The sequence below is a fragment of the Cucumis melo genome, chromosome 1, assembly GCF_025177605.1.
Source record: "Cucumis melo cultivar AY chromosome 1, USDA_Cmelo_AY_1.0, whole genome shotgun sequence".
NCBI lineage: Eukaryota > Viridiplantae > Streptophyta > Magnoliopsida > Cucurbitales > Cucurbitaceae > Cucumis > Cucumis melo.
This window is the reverse complement of record NC_066857.1, coordinates 7,984,769-8,010,377: the sequence shown is the minus strand read 5'-3', so window position 1 is coordinate 8,010,377 and position 25,609 is coordinate 7,984,769. Positions and strand designations below refer to the sequence as shown.

Here is a 25,609-nt window from a genome sequence, read left to right as displayed (position 1 = left end):
ATAGTATACTATTATGTTACAAATATTGGTTCAGTGATTGAAAATCTTTAGTTTACAATTAGTACAAATCGTGTATAAAAAGAAAGAAATCAAAATTCTTGTTCCTATTTTATAAATGGGGTTATGGAACAGAATGTTTTCCTATTTTGCTCTTAAAATTTTCAAAATTTTCATAATTTTCATAACCTATAAATTTTACGTCCATCTCGCATGTTATGAACTAGTTTAAATAAATAGAACATCAACAGAGAGGTAACCATCTAGTTTACCTTACTCAGGTCTTTCCTCCAAATTGCAACTATCTCTGATACCTTGCTTGGAAGATAAGATCGAGCCATCAAAGCAGCTTCTGGAATCTGATTACTGTCAAAAAATTAAAAAGGGGAGTTGTTTCTTTCAGGATCTAAAGTTTCATTTTCAGCAACTTAATCTTTAAGATCCAGCAAATGTAGTCATTACAAATCTCAAGCAATATAAGTAAATAAAATTACCGTCCAGTTTGTTTAAGCATGTCAAGCATATTGGTCTGGAATACATGATCAACAGCTTCGACGCTGACACCCGTACCACTTTGCGGCATAGCAAATACATCGACCACGCGCACGGTGTACTCGTCAACAAATTCCCCCAACATCAGACCCATCACCTCCATGGGAACCCCAGCTCTTCCTATAAAGCACATTGAAGTGAAAATTACATAAACGGGAAGTTTATTTAAAGCTTCACAATCTTAATTACCCTAAACCACATCCAACATGCTAAACCTAAAACCGAGCAAAACCATTCAAATTCGTTGGTAATATAGAAGTGGAGAGTCGAAAAAACCTCTAAACATTAAATTAGTAAAAGATTGTGAACACATTCGAAAGAATAGGAGTGGAAGAAATAAGAAAAGTGGCAACTTCAATTCGAACATTACCGTGCTTAAGCATCTTCAGAAGCGCGAGCGAGGAGATGTAGACCTGCTCCGACGAATCAAGAGTGGGGGAGTCCGGCGGCGGGTGCCCCAATGAACCTCCGGTGCCGACGAACATTCTCTGTAACCGCTCCATTCGTAAAGTTTTCCCTCAGCAAGTGGTAGAGCCGATCGGAAAGTGATGAGATTGAGCAGCTGTCGAAGAAGAGAGGTAAGAAAGTATCGAGATTGAGAAGGGTGAAAGAAATTTGAGAAAGATGAAAAATAGTGTGGGGGAGGGTTTGAGAAAAGAGTAAAGTAAGAGAGAGAAAGTTGAATTTTTACAAAATTAAAAAATAAAAATAAAAATAAAAATAAAAATAAAAATGGGCTTTAATGTCAGTTCTAAAAAAGCAGGGTGTTTAATGTCGGTTTTAAACCGACATTAAAGCTCTATCTTTAATGTCGGTTTAAAACCGACATTAAACATCCGCCTTTTGAAAAACGACATTAAAGCCCATTTTTCATTTTTTTCACCCGACATTAAAGACTAGATTTCTTCTAGTGTGATCATTACATGAGTTGTGCATTCCAGGTGAACAATGGTATGATTTGTAATGGTTAATTATATTTTCAACTTGTAATATGTATAAGAAATAAACAATATAAATATTTTTATGTAGGAGTAATCACGAACCAACAAGGTTGTTAGACAGAAGCAACCTTACAATCATGCAGCAGGTGGAAGTCATTTCTACAACGACAGCATGAGCTCGCTGAGTAAAGAGGTGAGCCTGTCAACCGTGTGGAGTTGTTCCGATAAACACACATTCGAGACGACATTTTTTTATCGAAAGTTGTAGAGGATGCACATGTAAGTTATTCATGCAATACTTCTGCCTTATTTGTCCTCTTTAATTTATTTGTAACTAACTTAATTTCTAAATTTGTTGCATATTCAAATTCTGGAACTCTAGTCCCAGCTTACCCTAGATGGTTCTCAGCCACTCTCTAAGAATGAGATATCCAAGACTGTGTTAGGTAGACGACTGGGCTACTCAAAAGGCTTTGGTCGGGGACTCAAGCCGAAGTCTTACAAGATGACTAGTGCGACTAATGCCTCGACCTTGTTTTTACAATCAACGATAGAGCTCCAATTACGGGTTGAGCTTGATGAAGCTTGAGCAATCGAAGAATAGAGAGATGCAAGAGATGTTAGCTTCACAAGTGAAACATATGCAGAAGCTCATAGAAGGCATGAGACGGGCACAACAAAGACCACCATGTGATATCTAGCTTTGGAGTACGTATATATGTTTCCATTATTCTTAAGTTCTTGAAATTACATTATTCAATAATGATATGTATATGTACTAAACTTAGACATGTTTGTTGTTGGGTTTTATGTCCTAAAACTCGTAGATAGTAAATATAATCAATTGATCGTCATTAATAAAGTATTTTATTATTATAATTTCAATAAGTGTTATTGATTATATTATTAGTTTTGTCTTAATAACCTAAATCCAATAAACTAACATCCTAAGCTGTTTGATGAGTCTTGAACAGTATGTAGAGACATACGGGGATCAATGTTCAAGATCAGCTTAAAGGGTCTACAGTATAGGGTTAAGGTTGGGTACCTTATTCTGTTAACACTATGGATACAACTCACTTTGTATTTGATACAAACACATTGATCCAATGTGTTCATGTATGCGACATGTGAGTGAGGGTATTCTATGCAATGAGTTTGCATAAGACTGGTCCACGAAATAGTAATCACTAGATGTAACTCTGTTAACTAGTTGGATTTTTATTTCATTAGGATATATAACCTAGGTGACTTAGTCTTAATCCTGATTGTATTATGAACTTCTGTTTGCGAGGGATTGTCCTTTAATTTGTATGGGTGAGAGTGGCCAAATTGCTGACTTAATATGCTTATCATTTTGGAGACAAGGCCGAGTGGGGAGCTGGGAACATAATCACACAAGATGAAATTCACTCCTTCCCACCTTTAGGGTAAGTAGATAAGTGTTCCCTTAAATGGTGTCTTTGGGACTTGAACAAAGGGTCCTACCCTTTCTATTGCACGAGAAGGGTCTCTGTTTAGTGGTTGGACCATAAACAGGTTGTTCATTAGAGGAGCACTGGTATTTAAGGACTAGAAGTAACCCAGGGGTAAAACGATAATTTGATCCAACTGGTGTTACAAACACTTGTGAAGGACTAACTTACTGGTATTGGTCTATATCCGTGGACACAGAAATATATCTACAGTGAGAAGAGTTCAGCTATGAGTCTTTAGTGGAGTGTACACACAGTTAACGAATATTGATTAATGTGGTTACTGAATTTAGCTAATTAATCTCATATAGTTGTAGCTTCTGATCTGTAGGTCCATTAGGTCCCTTTCCTAGCTCATAAAGAGTAATGAGATTTATTTATATCGGTTGTAATTTGAAATGTTCAAATTTACTTTGGGAATTAATATAATTTGTATTGATACATTATAATATAAAGTTTATATTTTAATTATACTTTATTATATAAATTTTAATTTTGGATATGATTCAAAATTAAATTACGAGAGAATAAAATATTTGAATGAGTTCAAATATTAGTTTAATGTGAATTTGATTCATATTAAAACTATAGGTTAAAATTTAATGTGTATGTGATACATATTAAAACTATAGGTTATGAGAGAAATTTATATTTGAATATGATTCAAATTTTGGATTAAATTAAATATAGGATATTTAATTTAGAAATTAATTAATTGGAGAATTAATTAATAGTTTAGTTTAATTTCATTTAATTAAATTTGATTTAATTAAATTAATTAATTTAAAACTATAGGTTATGTGAGAGATATTCATTTAAATATGATTTAAATGAAATATTAATTAAATATGATTTAATTAATTAATTAATTTAATATTTATTTATTAAATTAATAAGGAATGTGGGTGGTTTTCCCACGTTCCCATTTATTCTCTCTAACTTCCCTCTTCTTCCGGAAGAAGAGGGAATTTTTTGCATAACGAAGATCAGAGGGATGAGTTCTGCGAAGTTTGAATTGCTCTCCCGTTCTCTCTGAACAAATTTTCTCTCTAAGAAAAATTCCCTTATTCCATTTTTGGTTTCCACAAACCATCTCAATCAGAGAATAGGAAGGTTTCCAAGTGGTGGTGCCCAAATTGATGATTGGTAGATTCAGAGTCGTCAACGAGCGTAAGTTTTCTTCTTTGTATTTTTCTTCAAAGCATGTTTAACCATAAAAATAGTTTTTTAATTTTTTGCCAATGTATTGGTAATTTTAATGTTCCAATTAAAATTGGGTCTCTGTAATTCTTCCGCTGGAAAGGATTTTCATCTCTTCATTTGTATCATTGTAGGTCTCGCAGTGTAGAATGGCGTACGAGGCTCGTTAGGAGACGTACGTAGTTTATGGCTTTCTATGTATTTTTTTTTAACATTTACTATTTTTAATATGTATTTAAAACTTATTGAACGGTAATCGTATTTAAACTTTTGTTCAATTTGATATTTTATATCGGTATTTACACTGCTTTTGACGTTTTTATGCATTGGGAGTAACCACACTTCTTGTAGTGTGAGAAGTTCTTCCACTCACTAGGCGTTCGACGTTATCCCAAGGTGTTGTACAAGTTTAGAGCCTAGCAGAATGACTCTACTAGGTTATGAAAAGTAACTTTTGGGACGGGGCGTGACAGACATTATGCACTTTGAGCAAAAGGAAAGAGAAACTTTGTACAATATGTGGAGCAGGTACAAATGGTTGATAAAGGCATGCTCAAACAATGGCATACCTGAGTGTATCTTGATGGAGGTCTTTTAGGATGGGCTAAACAGAATGACGTAACACACTCTGATGCTACTTTCGCAGGGGGATGTTGACATAACATACACCTAGATCAAGGCAATGCTGGATGCTATGTCTAGCAATCATGAAGAATGGGACGAGAGGAGGCAAGGTAAACGTATTTGTTCACTTTTTAGAGTTAGAATTTTGTAGAGCTTATTGGAAGTTGATTGGATCATCTTCCATTATGCCAATGTCATTCTGATGTTCTTGAAGAAACACAATATAATCATATGAAATTGCACTTCTCTTTTCTCTAGTGGATCTCCTTAATGGAACTTCTTGAGATTGTTGAGTTTGTACTTCAAGGACTTCATTGTTGTCTTGTTCTATAATTGATTCCATAATGAAGTCAGGAATTGGGGTATGAACATCATCTATGCCCACATTAGGAAGAGAAACTAATTCCTCTTCAAAGACAACTTTCTTTATGTTATCTTCCCCTTCAATGTCAACATCTCAAGGAATTTAGCATTTCCAGTCTCAAAAAATGATTTCAAAGTGGGATATATAAAACTTGAAACCCTGAGAATGCTCAGAATACCCAACAAAATAGTAGCTAATAGTTCTTGGATATAATTTTCTTTCGTTAAGCCTGTAAGGCCTAGCTTCAGCTGGACAACCCCAGACGTGAAGATGCCTAATACTAGGCTTCTTTCCTGTCCACAACTCATAAGAGGTTTTAACTAATGCTTTACTAGGTACCCTATTAAGGATATATGTTGCAGTCTTTAGTGCCTCACCCCAGAGGGATTTTGGTAAAGAAGAATGACTAATCATACTTCTTACCATATCCTTAAGTGCTCTATTTCGCCTTTCTGCTACATCGTTCATGTTGGATTTCTCTGGCATAGTGTATTACGGGACAATTCCACATTCCTCTAGGTATTTGGCAAAGGGTCCTGGACGTTGTTCACCTGATCCATTATATCTACTGTAGTATTCACCACCACGATCAGACTTGACAACCTTAATTTTCTTTCCAAGTTGTAGTTCAACTTCAACTTTAAAAGACTTGAAAACATCCAAAGATTGAGACTTCTCATGAATTAAATACAGGTACCCGTATCTTGAATGATCGTCTATGAACGTAATAAAATATTAGTCCATTCCAAGAAGTCATAGAGAATGGACCACAAATTTCTGTAGTATTAGTTCTAAGACGTCTGAGCATCTGTTGGCACCTAATTTTCTTATGTTTGTCTGTTTTCCTTTAATACGTTTCACACAAACTTCAAATTTGCTTAAATTAAGGGAATCAAGAATTTCATCTGACACAAGTCTCTGAATTCTCTGTTTAGAGATGTGACTTAAACGCTTGTGCCACAACATAGCAGAATTTTCATTTAATTTACGCTTTGTACCACATGATTTAGATAACGGGACCTTGTTAGATGAAATATAAGAATCAAGCATATATAGGTTATCAATTAAAGAATGGTACTTAATAAGCTTGGAGTTTTGAAAAATACTAACTTTATTATTTCCAAAAGAACATGAAAAATTAAATTTGTCCAAACTGGAAATAGAAACTAAGTTCTGTCTAAATGACGGTACAATAAAGTCTCATTCAAATCTAAAAAACAACTAGTTTTTAAAAGTAGTCTAAAATTGCTAATAGCTTCAACTTCAACTACTTTACCATCGCCCACATAGATGAATCTTTCAGCATCATTTGGCATTTGGCTCCATAGGCAATCTTGCATGGATATACTTATGTGAGTCGTAGCACAAGAATCTACCCACCAAGTGTCTATAGGTATAGAAGCTAAATTAACTTTAAAACAAACCAAAGTAAGAAGTTTACCCTTCTTTACACGCCATTTGGCGTACTTGGAACAATCTTTCTTGAGATAACCTTTCTTTTTGCAAAAGAAACGAGGATTCTCTATAGCTTGTTTCTTATTCTGCTGAGATGTCCCTTCTACAACATCTGTAGGTTTCCTTTTCTTCTTACCATGAAAGCTAGTTACCAAGTGAGCACTTTCAGTCCTTTCTCTCTTAATATTATATTCTTCTTGCACACATTGTGAGATAAGCTCATTAATACTTCATTTATCCTTCTGAGTATTATAACTTGTCTTAAACTAAATGAATTGTGCAGGAAGAGAGATAAGTACTAATGCACGAGCAAATTTTTATTTATCTCGATATTAAGTGCTTTTAGTTTACCAGCGAGATTGGACATTTCAATAATGTACTCCTTGATGTTTCCATTGCCCTTATACTCATAGAAGTTAAAATAGTCAAAAGACTACTTGCTTCCCCTTTTTCATTTTTAGCAAAATATTTTTCAATTTCAGCAAGGAACTCTTGGCATTTTTACTTTTAGTGATAGATCCTTGAAAAGACTCTAGAATGTAGTGCATAATAATCATCACATACATGCGATTTGGCCGTTCCCACTTCTCAATATTAGCCGTATTCAGCTGTTCCTTAGTAGAAGCAGGTTTATCGGTCCTTAATGCAAGGTCCAGATCCATACACCTGAGAAGTATCTCTAGACTTTTCTTCCAAATCTTGAAATTCGATTCATTCAACGTAGGTATTGAACTCAGATTACCAGATATTTAAGCAAGACCAATTGAACAAAGAACAAGCAAATAAATTATATACTCACAATTAATAGGTGTCATAAAATAAAATATGACAAAATAATTTACCATATATGTTGGGCCCCTTTTACAAGATACCTAACACAATATTGATGTTCAACCTTTGTGTAGAGACATCAACTGTAAACGGTACTCTCACCGTAGTAATCAAAGTACTAACAGTAAACTCTGTCAAAAAATTAGCCTTTCTTTAGACCAATTATTTTTCACATGAGCAATCCTTATATCTGTCACTCACTTATTACCACACGCATACTCATAATTTGACCCAATAATTATCTTCCTTTGCGTTGATAATTATTCGCATAAATCAATGAATATGCACATCCTATATTTTAGAATTAAACTAATCTTGATAACAAAGGCTAGTTTGACAACATGTTATTTTGACTAACTCAATCTAAAATATAAGACACAATAATAATAATTTTATTATTGCAAAAAATAACGGAGGAAGATCACCAAATAATCTTTACCAAAGTTCACCCAGTGATAGGATACATTAAAATACAATTGATGCAACATAAACATGTGAATATCCTTAAAAAATTCATCATTCAAGTTTAATCCATATGATGATCAATTAATATTGAATCTATTAATTTTGAATCAACAACATGATCAATTAAACTTGTATTCACAACATGATGACAATCAATCAAATCTTGAATCTACAACATGGTCAATTAAACTTAAATTCACAATAAGATTAATTAATCAAATCTTTCAGTCTAGAATAAATAAACTTAAAAACCCTATATGATTAATCGAATCTTGAATCTAGAATGATTAAACTTAAAAACCACGATATGATTAATCAAAGCTTTAAACCACAATATGTTAATCAAATCTTGAATCTAGAATAATTAAACTTAAAACCACAATATGATTTATCAAATCTTAAACCTACAACATGATCACGACATGATTAATCAAATCTTGAATCAAGATCAACTAAACTTAAAACCACAATATGATTAATCAAATCTTGAAACTACAACATGATCACAACATGATTAATCAAATCTTGAATCAAGATCAATTAAACTTAAAACCACATGTTTAATCAAATCTTGAATCAATAACCCAATAGAAAATAAACAAATTTCAACAATTTAACATGAAATTCATGCTCTAATACCACTTGTTATCATAAAATACTCTTTAAATCTATATAATAGATTAACTCAAGATCATTCCTCTCAAATTGTTAAGAATATGTTACATATCAGATTCTATTATCAAGAATATGTCACATACTAAAATCCATCTCTTTGAATTGATGATGACTATAAACTGATGGCTATAAAATGACTATTGTCTTCCTGAACCAAAACTCTGAATGTCCTTAGTGAGATCTTTCTCTTGAAGGGATAAAAAAAAGACTGAGTGCTTATTGTTTTGGTATATTGGGGACCATCGCCTTAAGGTTATTTAAATACTAGTTTAATTATGATCTCCATTAAATCCTCATCAATCTAGGAATAGGTTTCTACCCATTTAGTCCATACTCAATTAGGAATCCTAGGCCTTAATTAAATAGATCATATAATAGGCCAAATTAAATAAAATAACTCAATGTGATAAATTATTAAGGGGCGAAAAGAAGAATAGCAAAATATAAGGTTTACTTTAAATAAATGACAATTTTATTTTTAAATTGTCAAAATAGCAAAACAATTAATTTTCATATAATAAATGAGACAACTATGCCTTAAATGCCCCTACCTAATTGACAATATAGATTTCTAAATACAATAGTAAGAAAAACCACAAGTACCCTATAATTAATACATACTATACACTACCTTTAATCTTCTAATTTTCTCCTCAAAAAAAGAAATCTTCTGTAAAACATCACATCTTCTGCATGCGACCACTCCACTTCTCTAGATACGTGCGACCTTCATTTTTTAATCGGTTTGCACAACTGATTGCTTTTCACCGAAACTTTTAAAATCGCTCCCCACTAAATCGCTTTGCACCACTGATTGCTTTTCACCGGAACCGTTTCTAAATCTCTTTCCACCGATCTTCAACCTTCTGATCATCTGTACCATTGTGTTTGTTCTTCAACCTTCCGTTGGATTTCAGTTAAAATTTTGAAAACAATATCCTTTGCTACGTTCTTCGTTCAAACTTACGTTTTTGTGGCCATGAGCGCTCTGATTGATTGTCAATATGGTCTTCCGACGAATCTTTTAATTTCATTTTCCTTAATTATGTATTTTTTCCCTAGATAATTAATATTTGCATTGTATTTGGCATGATTTTAGAGAGGGTTGAGATTTGAATCTAAACTCTACTATTTGCATTATATTTGCCATAATTTTAGGGAATGGTTGGTATTTACGTGTGCTTTGAAATTTGAATCTTTTAAATGATTTTTCGTTGCTTTTTTAATGTTTTTGTTATAATTAATTATTGCATTATCTTTGCCATTATTTTAGGACGTATTCACTTTCGAATGTATAATTCCAAAATTTCAAAAATGAAGATTTGAATATCTTTTTCGTTAATTTCTGAATTTTTTTATGATAATAAATAATTACTGCATTATATAGTTTTGAATATATAATTATTGCATTAAAAAATTAAATATTTGAAGTTATTTTTCATTAATTTGAAGGTAAAAATTGGAATAATTAGGAGATATTGAAACCAATTGACTATGTTTAGGGATCTTTGAAATAATATAATAATTTTTTGATTTAGTTAATAATTATCATAAGTGGGTGTGTTTACAAATACACTGTAATTGGATATGTGATATTTTATTTGATTTTTCGATCTTATGAAATACACTGTATTTGTATCTGGACAGTTCTCATCGGTGGAGTGGTAATTTCGACCCAAAAAAGTGGGAAAATATTTAAGGCAGTTAGTTTTACCATAAATAAAAAAAAACAGTTCGCTATTTTTTCTATTTTCTATTCTTATATTTGCCATTTCCACGAATTCCCCAATTATTGATTTATATACATAGCCCACACTTTAATTATACGTATTATTTAAATACATCTAACATAAACAACATGAAACATAGAAGGAAGCTTTAAAGTCTGAAAACATTTTGGAAAATCACTCACAGACTAACTCCCTTCTTTAGAACGCCTAACTTCAAATTTACCCATCTTGCCTAGTAGCAGCTCAACACTTAGCTCTTTTAACAAACTCTCAAAGTAACACTCCTTTTCTTTTATCCTAATCTACCTGTTAAACTAATCCTAAGCTGGATTAGTCACCCTGTAAGCTCTCTTAAACCGTCAACTCCTACTTAAAGTAATACACATGTAAGCTTAATATTTCAAATGACCATGTTTAGCTTAAACTCTTACATGTGGCCCATTAGTACAACTAGGAAATTTCTCATAATTTTCCTTACTCTTCAACACCTAGTTTCATCTTGTGTTTGTACTTTAAAACGGCTGTTATATTTTGCTCGAAGATTCCTTCTTTTCGCGTCACCTTATCTCAATGCCAAGTATCAAAATGCCTCAATACTAAAAAAAAACTCTTTCTTTCAGAATTATTTACTTCAAGCCTTTTATTTTTTCCAAAAAACGACCCTTCTACTAGATACGGGTCTCACATACATGGACTATCGAAAGCTAAATGCAGACACTAAGAAGAACCATGTTTCCCTACCTTTCATTGACCAAATGTTAGACCGATTTCAGACAACAAATACTATTTCTTTTTTAATGGATATTCTGGTTACAACTTAATCACCATTGGACCTGAAGATAAGCATAAGACAACCTTTACTTGTCCTTATGACATGCTTGCCTTTCATCAAATGTCATTTGAGTTATGCAACACGCTAGGAACATTTTAAAGGGGCATGATAGCTATATTTTCCGTCTTAGGGAACTCGAGAGAAAAATAAGGTGATCCACCCAATATACTATTTTTCAAATTTAGCTCCCAAAACAAAGAAAGTAAAACTAATTTATTGAAGAAAAAAATCCAACATTCAATAAATTTAATTTAGGTAACTTAAGATTAATTTGAGGTTATGATTTTCGAAATTATATAGTAAAAAGTAATAAAAATGTGAGGTATTACTAATTTTCTTTTAATAATCAGCCACACCCCACAACTATTTTTTTTTAATGAATAAAATTCATAGAAGTCCTACTAAAAAATAATCTTACTATTTAATGACATTTAATTGTGATCATTAATTGATGACTGAATAAAAGTATCGAAAGAGATGTCGGAAAGAGAGTCAGAAGAAATGCGTCGCGAGACAGATTTTCGACGCGTCACCAACACAGCGTTGGGAGTATGTCTCCTGACGACAGACTTTCCAGGTTGATCGTGGGTCGAAAACAATCCATTCCCGATGTCTACATGTTCAATGTCAGCTGTGCGTAAAAAATAACCATTCCCGAAGCAACATCAGGAACTATGTTTTCGACGCTTTCTTGGGTACGTCGGGATATATACCCTATCCCCTACATATGTGGTGCATCGAGAAATCTTTTAAATATATAATTTATTATTTTTGTCTGAAATGTTTTTTATTCGATTGTAGTATTCACATTTTTTTATTGTAGTATGATTTATGCAATATTAATTAAAGAAAATAAACAATAAATTAGTAAATACCGATATAAAATATCAAATTGAACAAAAATTTAAATGTGATTACAGTTTAATAAGTTTTAAAATACAAATAAAAATAGTAAATGTAAAAAAAAATACATAGAAAGCCATAAACTAGGTATATCTCCTAACGAGCCTCGTACGCCATTCTACCCCGCGAGACCTACAATGATACAAACGTGTCTAAGTTTTGTATATATGCACATCATTATTGAATAATGTAATTTCAAAAACTTAAGAATAATGGAAAAATATATACGTACTGCAAAGCTAGGGATCACACGGTGGTCCTTGTTGTGTCCGACTCACGTCTTCTATGAGCTTCCGCATATGTTCCACTTGTGAAGCTAATATCTCTTGCATCTTTCTCTATTCTTCGATTGCCCACTTAGCTTCATGAAGCTCGACCCGTCATTGGAACTCTATCGTGGATTGTGAAAATGAGGTCAAGGCATTGATCGCACTGCTCGTCTTAAAGGACTTCGACTTGGGTCCCCAACCAAGGCCTTTTGAGTAGCTCGGTTATCTACCCAACACAGTCTCGAATATCTCATTCTCAAATAGTGGCTGGCTGAGAACCATCTAGGGTAGGATAGGACTAGATTTACAGAATTTGATTATGTAACAAATTTAGAAATTAAATTAGTAAGTTACAAATAAATTGAAGAGGACAAATAAGGCAGAAGTATTGCTCGAATAACTTACATATGCCTCCTCTACGACTTTCGATCCAAAAGTCCCATCTCGAACATGTGTTTGTCGGAACAACTCCAAACGGTCGACCGACTCACCTCTTTACTCAATGAGCTTGTGTTGTCGTTGTAGAAATGACTTTGACCTATTGCTATGATTGTAAGGCTGCTTCTGTCTAGCAACCTTATTGGTTCGTGATTACTCGTGCATAAAAACAATTATATTGTTTATTTGTTATACATATTAAAAGTTGAAAACATAATTAACCATTACAAAGCGTATCATTGTTCACCTGGATGCACAACTCATGTAATAATCACAGAGATAGTGCCAATCCTCCATACGTACCACCAATATGTATGGTGCGTTGGCACATGCCTCCTTAAGGCCGCTGTATTTTTTGAAGTGCCTGTGACAGTCGTCCCTAAACTCTTTAAAAGTATTGAGCATTTGATGCTCAAAAAATCTATTCATTGCTTGATCGTTGAAATTAAGCATGAAAAAATGCTACACATTAAAAAAAATACATTAGCTTGGTTAACTTAAATATGTTTCAAATGAAAACATAAATGTGTAGTAGACGTACTTGTAGGTCACCCTTGACAACCTTGATGTTTTCTCTTCCTACGTCTGCCCACCTAAGGCAGCAGATTGGAAATGTCTTTCTTACATACACACTTATTACCTGGTTGAAGCGAACAACGTGTGGTGAAATAGGCTTTTGCGTGCCAGGGTCTATCGACATCGAAATCCTTCCATTGGCGTGAATGTAGGGCTCAAACTCTAGGAGTCGAGACTCCACATGTCTCCTAGGAGTCGGAGTCGAAGTCGGAGATGGTTGAGCAGTACCTGCTGAATAAATTAAAACAAGTTAATTTTAGAAAAAAAGTTCAAATAATTGTGAGTTAACGTACCATTAGACTCACCCAAATATTTGCCCACTGATGACGGCCCTCCCGCAGGGTTATTTAGATTCTCGACAAACTTGAGAAAAATCACATTTGTCTCGTCGAAAATGCTTGAGAATGACTATATAGTTCCTATGGACAACGAAAACAAACATTCATTAAGAAAATACGAACACTTAATTAGATTCGAAATATAAACTAAACAAATATTTGGGTATGTGGTTTGTCACTATCATTCATCCTTGCTTTTTCTCTATGCCATCTCATGTTAGCAGGAAATCATTAATCATCCATTACAAGGCTACATGTAGCTAAAAGAACTAATCAGTAAGAGAGTCATACGTACGCACCCCGAAATTTCATAACTCTTTCAATTCCTCAATCAATGGTTGAAGATCTAGGACTAGGTATAAGCAATGACATGAAGAAATTTGTCTCTTTCAAGCATTTCCATGGTGACAAATTAGACAATGTTGTAAATCGGCAAACTCTTTCTAGTATAATACACAGTTGTTCTTGCACGCGTGAATAGTCTTGTATCCCAAGCCCAAGTCACGAAGTTTTCATTTGTCTTCATAAAATGAACTAGGGATAGTACTACTGCATATTGGAAACGTTGGTCTTAAGAGTTCTAACAACATGTCAAAGGACTTGTTACTCCAATCGTTTAGAACCTTGACGTACATAAACTTAACAAGAAAATTAGAGGAAAATTCAGAACAACTGTGGTACAACTCATTACGTGCTTCATTCAATAATTCCTGAAATTTGTTTGTTGTATCTTGTGAGGTATACATATTTGACAAAGTCTTCTAAATAGGTTGCAACTCCGTGCAAGTTGGCGTTTGAAATGAAAGATCATGTCGTTGCATGGGGGACCATATTTGATTCAAATGTAGAAGGTGACAATGTTAAAGTCGCAATAGATGTCGTGGTGGATAGGGATTGTGCAATTCCCATTCCATCAGAGCAAGGGATGTACAAAATGTCCCAGGAAGTTGATTCACACATATTGTGGCCATGATATCTTATCATTACTAACAATATAAAGGTAATGAATTTTCCATTGAAGGATATACATGTCACATTTTGTATTAACCCTAATTGCAATATCTTTTGTAGATGGACTATGGGGAATTTACTAAGGATATGACCACATTCGCACCCACACCAATTCAAAATGCTCCAGTTGCACTATGATTCTTACTACGAATAGTTGAACATATGGGGTCAGCAATTCAAATCACCACACCATATGACGTATTTGGGGTCCGAAGAAAATGTTGCATAATGATAGAGTCGTTGAAGGATTTCTCATCTATGCAACCAATAGCTACCACTTGCCTTGATGCGTACATAATGTAAGATATGTTATTGCAGTGTTACTCTTTAGTAAGTTTGTTTGAAATTTATCTTCTTTCAATGTCTTTGTAATGCACTTATTGTTGACTGCACGATTACTTTCCAGGTGCTAAAAGATATGTTATTACAGTGTTACTCTTTAGTAAGTTCGTTGATGCTGGATCGATTAGTTGTGGGAATTCTAAAGAAGAACGAGCCCAATTGTTGACTGCACGATTACTTGCTAGGCGCTAAAAGTTCTTCTCAACCTTCTACTTCAAATCTCAGCACTTTAGAATTCATTTTCATTCAAAAGGTTGTTTTTCTCTCTTTTTGTACTTTGTGCTAGTGCATTATTTGATCAATTTTTTTGCTTTTAGCCATTGATATGCTTATAGGTGTTTTAGCTTTGATTTTTGTTATTCGCAGTTGGTTTTGGCATTTTTGTGAAGTTCCGTAATGAATTTGGCTAAGTTTGTGGGCTGAATTTGGTGTTTGTAATTATGTTTTTCTTCTTTTTCATATGGATGAATTTTGTACATTCTGTACTTAAACAGTAGCATAATTTTGTGACTCATATATGTAAGGCTTTCCATTTGAATACCCTGTACATTCCCAATACCAAGCTTAGAAGTTATAGAAAAGAATAATTCACTGCCAAGCTTAGAAGTTATTATTCTTGAAGTGTGTATGTGCTCTGTGTTGTTGAAGTGAATGTGAAGTGTTTATGTGGGTGAATGTGTTGTCATGTTGAATCATTTTTTTTTCCTTTTCTTTTCTTACTAGGTTTTTCCACAATCTTGGAGCAATGAAACCATATTTATGTCAATTCATTGATGTATAGGCTTTTTTGTAGGTTTGGTAGGAAATTATTTTGTTTAAATGTAGTTATTTAAATAGTTTTTTCGTACCAAAATACATTTGTACCAACAATTAAAACAATATTAGAAAGTGTATGTTTCTTTCTATTAAAGCGTTCACCGTTTCTTTCCATATGTGATTGTATTGGTCTGTTTAATGGTATGTGTAATGGCAGGGCGATAAGAAATACGGGATTCAATAAAAAAAGAGGGCAGTTCAAAACAGTGACTAAAAACACAACTATGACATTTAAATTGAAAAATAAAACTGTCATCGAAAAATTTTTCTTGACAGTTAATTAAAGTCATGGTAAGTAAAATGATCACAGTTAAAAAGTGTCATAAATGATAAATAATGACATTTAATATCTGTCATACAATATTAACAATGACAGTTATTCTCTGTCATAAAATGTAAACTATGACAGTTATCAGTTGTCTAAAATATAAACAATAATAGTTATTAACTGTCATCAAAAATAAATAATGACAGTTATAATCTGTCATAAAATATTTAATTCGTGACATTTATTCTATGCCATGAAAACCACATTTCGTGACAGTTTTATACAACTGTCATAAAATACTTTCCATGACTGCCGCATCAATGGCTACAAAAAACTGTCACGAAAACGTTTAATGACAGCATTTAACTATCATTGTAGACCCTTTTTCTACTAGTGCATTTGTATTTTTGTCATTTACCACGTGGCAATTTGCGATTGCTTTAAAATTTCTAGTTCAATAGTACCGTTATAAAAGGAAAAAAAAACTATTAGAAAAAAAAGACAATAAATAATAAAAAAACGAACTATTAAAAAAAAGGAATACCTAAGATTCAAACCAACAACCTACATAAGAGAGAAGAAACACAAGTATATGCTTAAACAAACTCAACCAAAGTATAAGATCATATTTACCTATCATAAATGAAACAAGGAAAACCAATTTTTCATAGATTCTCAAATTTGGCCTAAATTTTAGAAATGTTTTTTAAAATTTTGAAAACGAGAAACAAGAATAGTTATGAAAATAAGTATGTTTTTTAGAAAATGAGAAATAAAAAAAGAAAACAGAAAATATGAACGTTATCAAACGACCATTATGATATTAAACCATTAAGTGTGAAAAAACAATGTGAGATAATCAAATAACCTTCAGTTAAATCACAAGTTAATAACTATTGTAATAGCTAGAAGGACAACAAAAGAGAATAACACAATAAACTTTGGTAATCCAGTTTGACCAATACTGCCTACGTCTAGGGAGCTGCGCACAGCCTTAATGAGTAATATTATTATGATTCACACTTAGTCAGTATACATCGATACAACATATGAACTCTATTAAACTATATGATTATTTAACATGCTTATTAGCTTCAGACTTCAGGCTCCCCTGAATGCATGAGTGAATATCTTCGACAATATCTTCATACTCTTCTGAAGTTTACTGTGACCACTCGAATCACTACTTCTTCTTTCTCATTACTCATCATAAGAATCATCACAGATCAACACATCGAGACCATAGATAAATAATCGCACTATCTTCTTCCGCTATAGTTATTGCAATACAGATTCGACTAATAGTTCCAAAAAGTTTTCTTCGTTCGTCAGTCGTACCAGAACCCACAAGTTCTGTAATGTATATATATATTTTCTCAAGGATAATCTCAAAAAGATAATAATATAAGATTCCTAAAATAAATGAGGTTCTTTTATCTTTTTAAAATTAAATAACTCATTAATAAAAGATAATTTCATAACATCTTTTTGACAAAATCCCAACAAAGTGTTGGTACATTGTTTTAATAACAAACATAACAATTATATTATTTTAATTTTCCAAAATTTTATAATTATTATTAGTGTTTTAGTTTGTGAATTTTTATGATGTGATTAATGAGTATTTAACTAAATTTGTATTTTTTAAAAGAAAAAGAAAAAGAATTGAGAATAAGTTTCCAATAAGTTTTAGAATATGTTTTTAGGGGTCTTTTCAAAAATATAAAAAAGCGACAAAATATTTACACTGGATAGAACAATTCCAAAAATGGAAAAAACCCAGAGGCCCACTGTGTAAAATATCGAAAATGCCTCGTCAACCATGCCGTCAATAATGCAAGCGTAATATATTTGCGATCGTTTAGATATGACTACAATTTATACGCGATCGTTTAGTTATAGTTCAATATATACACCATCGTTTAGATATGACTATAATTTATACGCGATCGTTTAGATATTGCTACAAGGCAATCGTTTAGATATGGTTATAATTTATACGTAATCGTTTAAATATGGTTCAATATATACTCGATCGTTTAGATATGGCTACAACGCGATCGTTTAGATATGGCTACAATTTATACGCAATCGTTTAGATATGGCTACAATTTATTTTTTTAATTCTATCATTTAATTTTGTTACACGATTGTTTAGATTTGGGGACCCAAATCTAAATGATTTTTTTTTTTAAATTTGGTACACGATTTTTTTTAATTTTTTTTACACTATCGTTTAGATTTCTTTACACGATAGTTTACTTTTTTTTACACAATTGTTTACATTTGGCTGCTCCAATCAAATGATTTTTTTCAAGATTTTTTATATACGATCTTTTATTTTTTTTACACGATCGTTTACTTTTTTAAATGATCATTTACATTTGGCTACTCCAATTTAAATGATTTTTTTTCAAGATTCTTTATACACAATCTTTTATTATTTTTACACGATCGTTAACATTTGGCTACTCCAATTTAAATGATTTTTTTTCAAGATTTTTTTTTATACACAATTTTTTATTTTTTTTACACGATCGTTAACATTTAGCTACTCCAATCTAAATGATTTTTTTTTCAAGATTATTTGTCTTATACACAGTCGTTTAGATTTGGTTACCTAAATGTAAACGCGTAAAAAAATGATGGAAAGATTAAACGACATAAAAAAGAATCAGAAAAGAAAAAGATGTAAATATTAAATGATGTAAAAAAGAATCAAAAAAAGAAGAAAGACGGTTGAAAGAAATCGCGAAATCAGAAAAGAAGAAATACGATGGAAATATTTAACGAAGTAAAAAAACAATTGAAAAATAAGAAAGATGATAGAAAGAAATAGCAGAAAAAAAGAAGAGGAAAAGAAGAAAGACGATGAAAGAAATCGCGAAGAAGAGAAGGGCAAACCTGAAATATTTAAAAAATGGCTAACTTTATGTGCTTTGTTACACGGGTCGTAAATAGTTTGGTGTTTTATTACATTTATGTAAGTTTCCCATGTTTTTATTGGTTGTTACGTTTACTACGCATACAACTTATATTGTTGCCACCTCTTTAAGGGGTTTAAAATGTAGACTTAACCATTCTTCAAGTGAGAGGAATCGGATTTAACTATTGCTCTTGTTGCCTACTTAACCATGATAGATTTTCCCCAACTATTCTAACTTCGTGCACAAAGTTTAGGTTTATGAGGTTGGACTTAAACCCAATAAAACTTAAGTCATACGAAAAAAATCGTCCCAACACACAGGTGAACATACCCCATTAAGTGCCCATGAGACTAAATGGTTTGCCTCGTGATTCTATATATAATCTGACTAATATGTTGAATTTCACACATTCATGTTCCCATTAATCTCAACAATCTCCTGTTGTAAAATTGGACTGTGATCGAATAAAGTAAGATTGCAACTAAAGGAGATTGAGAACAATAATAATGAAGAAGAAAAAGGGAGAGGATATAACAGAATTTTACGTGGAAAACTCCTAAACAAGTTGGGTAAAAACCACGAGCAAGGATAGAAGAGTTCACTATACGAAATAGGAGTTACAAACTTTCTTTCTAACGGAGAATACAAAGCTTTCTTATAAGAAGAAACTCTCTCTATTTTAACCCTCACACACTTATTGGAGATTTTGGGATGGGTTGGCAACCATGGGTCCTCACCTATTTATAGCCAAAAGATACCTAGCCATTAAGCAAATCTAATGGCTCTAATTTATCCTCAATATATGTGTATGATCCAATGACTCCAAATGTTCTGGAGAGATGCAAAAAATTCAATGACCATAAATTAATTTTAGACAAAATGTGAGATCCAATGGTTCAAAATTGTTTTTAAGAAACTTCTTAAATCTTAAAGATAATTATTGATAATTATTAACATCTCCTTCACAGGGGATCTAACAAGAGTCTCCATAGAGGAAAATTGTAACTCATTTGCTTTCAACAATCACACTGCAGTTAGACTATCAAACTCTACACATATAAAAAAGAAACCTAATGTGACAATTAAAAGAACAACTAATACTACTAATGATCGATTCAATAAAGAGAAATATAGTGCACATAAGTTTTGTCTGTACTAAAAGTCAATGAATCAGATACAATTTCGCCTTGAAACTTAAAGAGATATATAAGTTAATAGAATGAAATAAACAACACATTCATAGTAGATCAAAAATCAAGAAAAGGCCTAGCTTACAACTAAAAAATAATGTAGCGAGTCTATTATAATTTTTTTAGAAATTTTATTTATGTATTCATCATAGAATAACGCATGACGTTGGACATAATCTTTTTGATAACCATTAAAAGAGAGATTTAACTACTAAATTGATAGAGTTATTGAAAGTTTAAAGTTAAGTTACAACGGTTCCACCAAAATGTAATAAAATTAATATGAGATTGCTTTTTCTTTTCTACTTTCATTCAATGGAACCATTAACTTTTCAATTCATGGCTGCCCATTTCTCTCTTATCTAAAGAGAGAGAGAAAAAAAATGGTTGGAGCACAATTCAAAAAGCACTAAGCACTAAAGAAGGAAAGGGAAAAAAGAAAGGAAGAATCTTGATTCTCTCTCCTCTATCCCTCGTTTCTGTATGCGTTTGTGCGTATAAAATACCCAATAATATTAATAATAAAGTCCACTCTCAGGGTCTCACTTCATCACAGATCCTACCCTTTCTTCAGCTCTTCGGGAATCTTAAGCTTCCCCTTTCGCCACCAACGGGGGGAATTACAGGTTTTTCTCTCAGATCTTACCCACTTTTTACGTTTTGGGCCCTCTCAATTATTACCTCATTGCCCTTTTTTCTAATTCTGATTTTGTTTGCTTCGGAGGTTTCTAGGTGGATTTCATGTTCTTTTGTTTTCTGATCCAATTCACCTCTGTTTTTGCCTGTTTCCTTTATCATTGGTCTCTTCTTTCATGTGGGGTTTCTTTATCTTCTAATCTAATTCTGTGGATTGTCTTTTCTTTTTCCCTTTTGGGTTTTTATAAATTGTGGGTTGTTGTTTTAGAGTGTGATTTATGTTCTTTTATTTCTTTCCGATGAGTTTCAGTTTAATTCTTTGTTGATTTGAAATGTTGGAGCAATTGGGATTCCGGAAATTTGTTATGATTTTCCAAATTGCAACCCTTGGTTTTGTTGCTGAACAGGTTTTATCGCTTGGGTTATTTTGTTTTACATGATTTCATCTCGTGATTGGTTGTTGTGATAATCCTAATTTTATGCTTTTAGGGGAATGGGAGCTAGGGTTGAGTGGGAGATTATGTAGTAATTGTTCTCCTCCTTTCTGTTTATTTTGTTACGAACTTTCATGTGTATTCTATTTTAGTTCTTGCAAGATAGCCATTTTAGTTCTTTCTAATTGCTTGTGTATCTTCTTTTTTGTAAAAATTATTTAATGGAAATCTAATGTTGAAATAGTACACACATATTTTGTCAATTTACTTGGTCAGTGGACTTCTAAAGTGGATATTGGATGAATGCTTCACAGATATGCACATATTTGCTTGATCTGTTGATGTCATGTGACTGTTTTTATTAAACAATTAATGAAAAATTAGGGACAACAACTAAAGTGAGTTTTTCAATCAAGACATTTGAAAGTTTAGAGGCCAAATGACTTAAACCAATCTAACTCATTATTTTTTCTCTCATCACTTGCTAGTATCCATGTTTAAACCTTTTGAGCTCTGTTACCTTGGCCATTAAGTGATCTTCAGTGTGTCAAATGGTCCTCTTAGTTTTCCTGGTTTACTGCATAATATATATGTTCTTTTGGCAAATTCTAGGTACATTTTCATATATGTTCCATTTCATGTACTGAGCTTTCAATGAATTTATGTGCAAGGATATATGTGGGTATATTTGGCTTAATTTTTGGCCAAAACTTATGCTAACTAACCTAGTGGTTTAAGGAAAATTGAAAACAAATGTCTAAAATGACTTTTTGAAATAATTGGGGTGTCTTGTCTAACTAAACTGATTGAAGCCAACATAACCTTACCAAATTGATCGAAACCAACAAAATCGATCAAAACTGAGCCAACTGATTAATATTGGGTTTCTATTTTATTAAAATGATTGACTGACACATTGCGATCTAACTTCATTTGGTAAATTTTGTCTTTTTGTTTTTGTTTTGTTTTGTTTTGTTTTTTGGTTTCTTCATTTTCAGCTTGCTCCCTAATAATGGATATTACTTTCTCCTTTGACATTGCAAATTTGCAATTGTGCATAGGTGAGTTCATCCTTTTTCTACTCCTTTATGGGGTGTTTGGGCGTCCAACTTGAAGTTGGTGGGGGTGGGTCACTCCATGTTTGGGGATTCAATTATAATATTTGGTATTTCAAACTATCATAACCTATAATTAACTACAGTAATAATATTTTAAATCCCTCCTTGTTACAATTTTTACCATATATTATGGTATTTACTATTTCCAACTCATTCTCTCTTACCCTCTCTGTTACAATGTTTACTATTCAGTACCAAACTTTAGTTGACATCCCAAGCACAAACTATTATAACCTATTAGGTATTATAACCCGCTGGCTAATAACCAATTCAATGTCTCAAATGCTCTCGTTTATAGTTATAAGGTGGGAAGGACAAACCACCACGAGAAGGTTTAGATTTCAAAAGGACTAGCTATTATTAACTTAGATGTTTTGAAGTTTTTGGATTTTATTTTGTCGCTAGACAATCTACTTGGATATCAAATAACCTATCACATTTCCCAATGTCATAGTGGTCCATGTGATTGAATATTTGGTATCTAATCACCTGCAAACAGAAAATAGCCAACAAGATATCCAAAACAGGGGAAACAACTATCCCTGATTTATATTTGATCCAAGAGTTCAACACCAGAACATGAAAACAGTAGCAATTTAGCGAAGTTAATAACACCCCGTGCAAATAATAGAGTGTTGGCTCTCTCCCATTCTAAGGCTTAAGCCTCACCTTTCCCAACCCAGCCAAACCCCTACATAGACCCTCATCCTTCAGCAATGGTCACCACTCCTGAAATATTCAACCTCACGTTCCACTTCCTTCCTGTTCCTGTGAATTGTCTTTCTTTATCTATAGGGTTAAAAATTAATATGTAACTGTTATATTGACTGTAGTTCAATCATCTTATATAATAAAGGGTGTGGAAAAATGAGGTCAGAGGACTTGCAAGCAACCGGTTTGACTAAATACTTACTCAATTTCTTGTTACTAGTTATTTCACCTCTGAATTGGTAAAGATTGGACCATCCCCCTCCCACAGGTAACATGTTAGGGATGCGATTTGATAACGACCAAATATTGTTATCAATTGTATTTGTTGCCTTCTGGTAGTGAGTGAAAAGTTGAATATTTTGAGAGAAGAATATATTTACAGTTCAACTTTCATATTTTCAAATGTTAGACAATTCAGTTGTCTTATTTTTTATTGCAGCATAATTGTACAGAAGTTTGAATCAAACTTTCAGATGATGGGTATATCGCTGTTAAAACAGCCCCAAGAAATACATAATACCCAATTTGATTAGACAATGTTTGGAATCCCTGCAGAGTTGTATACTGCACGACTTTTCTTTGGCATCTGAGTTGATATGTATTTTTATGCTTGCTTGTCGAAGTAAATGTTGTTGAGGGAAGTCAGTTTCTGCCAATATAACACATCAACACATGTTGTTCTTTTTGTCACACAATCTTCTTGCATATAGTGAATAATAGCGAGTTTTATGTAGGATGTTCTTTTTTGGTTGGAAGAAACTCAGAAGATTGATTTGGGTGTTGTTGAGTTTACCGAGTATTTTTTTCCCTTTGTTCCAGCACAGGAAGGTGCTGAGTATCATCAGGATTCTGACTTTCTGTACTTTTTATTCTCGACAATGACTTGCAGCTAGGAACTTGAGTGGGAGATCCTTTGGACTATAAATATGAGCCTGGCATGTCTTGTATGCAATAGCGTAGAGAGCCCTTCACACTCGTTCAGGAGCTATTCGGTTTCGAGTTCAGACAATGAGGGAAGATGTTCTGCAATGGCCAACTGCCTAATATGGAGACCATCTTTTCCTCCAACACACCACCCGTCATATGCAGCATCAGCCAAGGTAACTCCCCAACCAACCATTTCCAACAGCAATGTAATGGATGGAACGCCAAGGTTGGTGCGGAGCCGGGCAGTAAAAAGGGACCTGGTACGAGACTGGAATTTCGATGAGGTGGTTGTAGTTCAGCATTAGTATGTTTTATATTTGAGACAAGGATGGGAAGAGAATAGGGTCTTCAAATGAACATGGGTGGTGCTGACCTGAAATGATGGGAGGATAGCATCTTGCTTCCTATGTATTTTTGTTTTCTTGTGGGTACAACTGAACTCACACTTCCATTGGGAGAGTTTGCACATTTGTAAGCATGAGAAAAATGAGATTTAGAACTTTGTTTATATATATAACCTAAACATTAATTCATAGGAGGCAAAGTTGGGATGGGTTTAATTAGTTTTGTAAACTTGGATGGAATTGTGCTTTCAAAAATTTTCCATGATATACACCAAGTTTATTTGCATATAAGAAGAATACCAAGTATTCAATAACTTTTTATCTTTTAAGAGAAGTTCATATCTAAATCGTCCCAAAATCTAAGAACCTCAAAATGATTATTCAGTAATGTGGTCTTGGAGTTGTTCATTATTGAGCTCCTTTGATGTTGCTTTTACAAATAATCTTCATGTATTGATGCGCTTGTGGGTTTTTTTTTTTTAGTTTTTTATTTACTCTAATCTTTATAGATAGATAACACATTAGAAACTTGAGATATATTGTGGTCTTTATGGTGATGCTCCTCACACTAAATTGAAGAGGTTGACAAATAACCCTAGATGTTGTTTAGCTCATGTCTACTTATGGCACTTGGAGTGACCATAAATCAACTCTTTATATTTGTTATCACAGTAAATGGTGTGATTGGTTAGTGGTAATCCCATGTCCTTCAAATGCAAGAAAGCCAAGTCATTAGAGCAACAACGAAAAAAATTAGTTAAAATTTCAAGTTTGTCCAATTTTAATATAGTATTTTCAAATTTTTTAATTAATAAATCTTGGATGCAATTTCTAGATTGATTCGAGGGCAATTGCAACATTGACAAAACCATTTAAAAAAATTGGACACTTAACAAAATTGGACACATGATCTAGAGGTTTAATATTTTTATTTTTTTGTAAAAATAACAAAATTGGGTGTCCTCATTGATTCATGGATTTCTACATGAAATTTGATTACTATATAATTGTTATTCCAATTGTCATATGATCACCTTCTACATTTCTTTTTCAATTTTAATTAGTTGTATGGGATAATCATTTATTACCTTCTAATTGTCATATGAAGGTAATATTGAATATTGCCACAATCATATGAAATGATTTTCTAAGAGTTTAACTAACAAACTGCTTCTAACAAATTTCTCACATGGTTTTTTGTTTTGAGGATTCTTTGATCA

At 32.7% G+C, this 25,609-nt stretch overlaps 2 protein-coding genes across 4 annotated transcripts; one reads left to right on the top strand and one right to left on the bottom strand.

Moving 5' to 3' along the window:
* Window positions 1-487: 487 nt before the first annotated feature.
* Window positions 488-1,079, bottom strand: LOC127148313 (26S proteasome non-ATPase regulatory subunit 14 homolog). Its single transcript, XM_051081800.1, has 2 exons — window positions 920-1,079; window positions 488-669 (listed from the first exon to the last, which is right to left on the bottom strand). The coding sequence occupies exons 1-2, from the start codon at window positions 1,050-1,052 to the stop codon at window positions 488-490; spliced, it is 315 nt and encodes a 104-aa protein (XP_050937757.1). The 5' UTR covers window positions 1,053-1,079.
* A 19,485-nt stretch (window positions 1,080-20,564) lies between these two features.
* LOC103500045 (uncharacterized) lies at window positions 20,565-24,703 on the top strand. Of its 3 annotated transcripts, none has more exons than XM_051090149.1 (2): window positions 20,565-20,845; window positions 23,938-24,703. In XM_051090149.1, exon 2 carries the CDS (start codon window positions 24,045-24,047, stop codon window positions 24,348-24,350), a length of 306 nt encoding a protein of 101 aa, XP_050946106.1. In that variant the 5' UTR covers window positions 20,565-20,845; window positions 23,938-24,044; the 3' UTR covers window positions 24,351-24,703. The 3 variants fall into 3 exon arrangements, with proteins under 3 accessions (XP_050946106.1, XP_016902709.1, XP_050946130.1); XM_017047220.2 differs by having other exon boundaries at window positions 20,571-20,845; window positions 24,008-24,703; XM_051090173.1 differs by lacking the exon at window positions 20,565-20,845 and adding an exon at window positions 22,319-22,350 and having other exon boundaries at window positions 24,008-24,703.
* Window positions 24,704-25,609: the final 906 nt, after the last annotated feature.

Excerpts from the sequence above, each read along its gene's own strand:
- LOC127148313 (XM_051081800.1), bottom strand. The coding sequence starts at position 1,052 with ATGGAGCGGTTACAGAGAATGTTCGTCGGCACCGGAGGTTCATTGGGG. Across the intron at positions 670-919 it reads TCTGAAGATGCTTAAGCACG|GAAGAGCTGGGGTTCCCATG; the intron begins GTAATGTTCGAA and ends TGTGCTTTATAG.
- LOC103500045 (XM_051090149.1), top strand. The coding sequence starts at position 24,045 with ATGAGCCTGGCATGTCTTGTATGCAATAGCGTAGAGAGCCCTTCACAC.